The sequence below is a fragment of the Limanda limanda genome, chromosome 3 (genome assembly GCF_963576545.1).
Source record: "Limanda limanda chromosome 3, fLimLim1.1, whole genome shotgun sequence".
NCBI classification, from domain to species: domain Eukaryota; kingdom Metazoa; phylum Chordata; class Actinopteri; order Pleuronectiformes; family Pleuronectidae; genus Limanda; species Limanda limanda.
The window spans coordinates 15911170-15914827 of NC_083638.1; the positions used below are offsets into that span (position 1 = coordinate 15911170).

At 47.5% G+C, this 3658-nt stretch overlaps 1 protein-coding gene across 1 annotated transcript; it reads left to right on the forward strand.

The window, feature by feature from the left end:
- bcl2l10 (BCL2 like 10) lies at positions 1-3658 on the forward strand. Its single transcript, XM_061067872.1, has 3 exons — positions 1-66; positions 1025-1495; positions 2681-3658. The coding sequence occupies exons 2-3, from the start codon at positions 1028-1030 to the stop codon at positions 2801-2803; spliced, it is 591 nt and encodes a 196-aa protein (XP_060923855.1). The 5' UTR covers positions 1-66; positions 1025-1027; the 3' UTR covers positions 2804-3658.

Here is a 3658-nt window from a genome sequence, read left to right on the forward strand (position 1 = left end):
GCTGACAGAGATCCCAGGTTCTCCTTCCGCCGTCTGTGCAGAGAGCAGTCTGATATCGCTGGGAGGGTGAGTCCTTTCTTTCCGTTACGTGTCACAATAGCTGTGGAATCGATCTGTGAACGTGTGTAAACCCACCACAGAGGTGTTAGTGCCGAGGGGTGTGGAGGGGCTCGAAGGCGGAGACGAGGCCGGGGCAGCGGAGCCGTTTCCCCGCAGTCTGTGTGAGTGTGCTCCTTTGTGTCCTCCATTGCTCCGGTGACAGATCGAGGCTCTCCGCCCGGGCAGAGGAGGAGGAGAAGCCGGTCCCTCTCCCACACGTCCAGCCCCTCACACCGGGCCTGAAGTCAATCCACCGAGGCCCCATGTCCGCTCGTCGCTTCGTGAAGCTAACGAAGCTGTTTAGCCGTTAGCGTCGGTTAGCTAGCGATCAGACCAGCGACTTCTCTGTGGTTCCCCGGGCTAGCGATGCTATTAGCTCCCCTGAGTTCAAACATCCGAGTGAAGAACCCTCGTCCAGCTGTGGAGCAGGAGCCTCTGATACAGAAACGAGTCTTTACAACCAGCTTGTAGAAACCAGTTGTGTGTTACTGGACAACCCACTGTAACTGGAGCCTGTTAACATAATGCATTTGTGAGGGATGCTAATGCTAGCGCTGACAGAGACCAGGCAGATAACCACAGGATGTGCTGAGTGCTTCCGAACGGAGACAATAGACAGAGCTGAGTTGGACTGAGGTGACACTAGATCATTTAAAGGCTACGTTTTGATCCATGCTGATTTGAAATTCATTTTAATTTTAATAAATGAGGGAAAAAAAAAAGAGTTCACCCTGGACTGCACATTAGGATTGGTCCCAGTTGTCTTAAATATCAAACACATAGAAATACTTGTTTGTTGTTTCCCCAAATAAACCACGTGCACAGACTTTATAATAAAGGACTATAAGGAGTCATAGCCTTTTATTATAAAGTCTGCCATTTTAATAATGAATTTAAATGTCTCTTCTTTTGTTCCCATTGGTAGAAAATGTCATGTGGGCTGTGGAAAGAGACCCTGGCTCTGGCAGAGGACTACCTGTCCCTCTGCTGCACAGGCCCACGACCAGCCCCCCCGCCTCCCAGCGAGTCAGCCGCTGCCATGCGACGCCTGGCCCAGGACATCGAGCGGCAGCACGAGGCCCGCTTCCACTCCCTCGCCCAGGACTTCCTGAGGCAGCACGGGCCGGACCCCTGCTCCAGCCTCAGGAAGGTGATGGAGGAGATGGTGGGAGACGGACACTTGAACTGGGGGAGGGTTGTTTCCATTTTCACCTTTACAGGGGTGCTGGCCAGACAGCTGCTGGAGCAGAAGGCCGCTAAGCCGGGGCTGGACCCCGGACAGGGGTTGAAGCAGGAACTGGGACAGTGGCCCGGGATCTGCAGGGGACTGGCAGAGACCATCGCTGATTACCTGGGAGAGGAGAAGAAGGACTGGCTGCTGGAGAATGATGGATGGGTATGTCACAACATGTTTGTCCCAATAACACATCGTCAGGTGACCGTGCAGGGCGGATTGAGTCATCACTAACTCTGTCGATTAGCACAGCATTTGAAATGCAGTTTCAGGCAAGAAGTCCAGTTTAAAATAGAAGCGTACAAGAGAATATCCCAGCAACTGTTGACAGTTATGATTTCAAACTATGAGCTGGCGGTAGAAAGCACCTGGTGTGATACAATCTTGTTTGCTTCCTGCTTGAGTTTGTGTGTGTGTGTGTGAGAGTAAAGGAGGCTTCAGAAGTCTCACATGGCTTCAGTGACTATCTTTGCTGAGGACAAGCTTTAGACCTGACCCTCAGGAATGTGTGCCACAAGGAGACAGACCTCCACTGTGTGAATTCAGAGCCACAATCATCCAATGCTGGGCTTCAGATTACCAGATTGCTGTTGGCCCAAAGCAAGGTTCTCAGGCAGTGTTGGACTGTAGGCCTGGTCAGGTACTAGAGATCAGTCCGACTTATTTACTGGAATAAAGTAAAGGGCTAGTTGGACTCAGAGGCCAAAATTAACACTCCACCATTGAGTGTCTGCTTTTGTGAATGAGCCCTGTCCCACTCCCAGACACACACACACACACACACACACACACACACACACACACACACACACACACACACACACACACACACACACACACACACACACACACACACACACACACACACACACACACACACACACACACACACACACACACACACACACACACACACACACACACACACACACACACACACACACACACACAGAGACAGACACACACGCCCCTCCTTTCTCCAGCTGGCAGCTGGTTTCAACAGACACGTAACCAGCTCAGCCAGCTGGACTTTGTAGTGACAGTCAAAGCTTCTGTGTGTTGAAATTTGCCGGGGCCTTATTGAAAGTTATCATTGTCTGAGCAGAAAAACAAGCTGAGAGCAGGTGCACTCACAGGACCAACGTGTGGTTTCACTCAGTGAAAACATGAATATATTGTTTAATTGCCTGCAGCTGTCAGCAAAACCTATGTTGACACTTTGGCAGCTGATGCTTGCTTTTATTCAAAAACATATTTTGAGGAAAACAGAAAATACAATTAATATTTTCTCATTTTTAGTAAACAACGTATTGTGATCTCAATATAATGTGTTATTTTCTCCTGCAGGGTGGGTTCTGTAAGTTCTCCGCCAGCTCCAGAGAGGTGGGCCCGGACCTGTCGCTGAAGACGGCTCTGTTTGCCGCTGCCAGCTTGGGCCTCGCCGGACTCACCTTGCTCCTGGTGCGCTAGTTCAGACGTCTGCGTCCTCGATGTGTCCTCGTCCGTGTTTTCATTTCATTTGGCACAATTAAGTAGATATTTGAATTTCAACGTCAATGCAGGGCTCAATCTGTAGTGAATTCAGGGTTTTGATCGCAAGTCACCAACTGAATGTTTGCACATACTCGCGCCCCCCCCTCCCCTTTACTCACACGTTAATACTGACATTTCGTCACTTGCTCCTTAAGATTGTAAAAAACAAAAGATCTTTAATGCCTTCATGAATTTTGGAGTGAGTGACATCAGTTCTCATATTTTCGACAGGTTCATTTCTAAAGCACATATTTCTACACAGAACCATCTTGCTCTCAAGGTTTGTATTTTCAACTGTGAAAGCAGCTAAAAAATATATCGTTTCATTTCAACTTTCCCACAGGTTTTGATTTCGAGAAATTGTCAGCTGCCTTGATTCACTTGTTTACCTGAGTTGTGTATGTGGTATAGAACCATTCTAGTGTACAATGTATAAATTAATATATTATATTTATATGAAATGAAACTGTCAAGCAGTGGCCCTTTTCTAACCGATCCACAGCTAATTCAGTTGTTTCATCGTTAAAGTCTGTCCTACATTCATGTGAAATGTCTGAATTATACGCCAGTCGAGCTGATGCAGTGCTGACGACCACACACACCACGGTGCTATGATATGTTGTGAACTGTTTCTCATATCAATCTACCAAACCAGGGACCAATCTGACTTCAAACATATTGCTATTAGAACGAATGGCATTTCCTCCCCCAGATCTCTTAAACATTATATTTTTACATTGTTTTGTTCTATTTATTTGTCACTGTCTTTGTAATAAAAATATAAATCTTGCA

Coding starts and splice junctions, on each gene's coding strand:
- bcl2l10 (XM_061067872.1), top strand. CDS start 1,028: ATGTCATGTGGGCTGTGGAAAGAGACCCTGGCTCTGGCAGAGGACTAC. Junction 1,496..2,680: donor TGCTGGAGAATGATGGATGG/GTATGTCACAAC, acceptor TTTCTCCTGCAG/GGTGGGTTCTGTAAGTTCTC.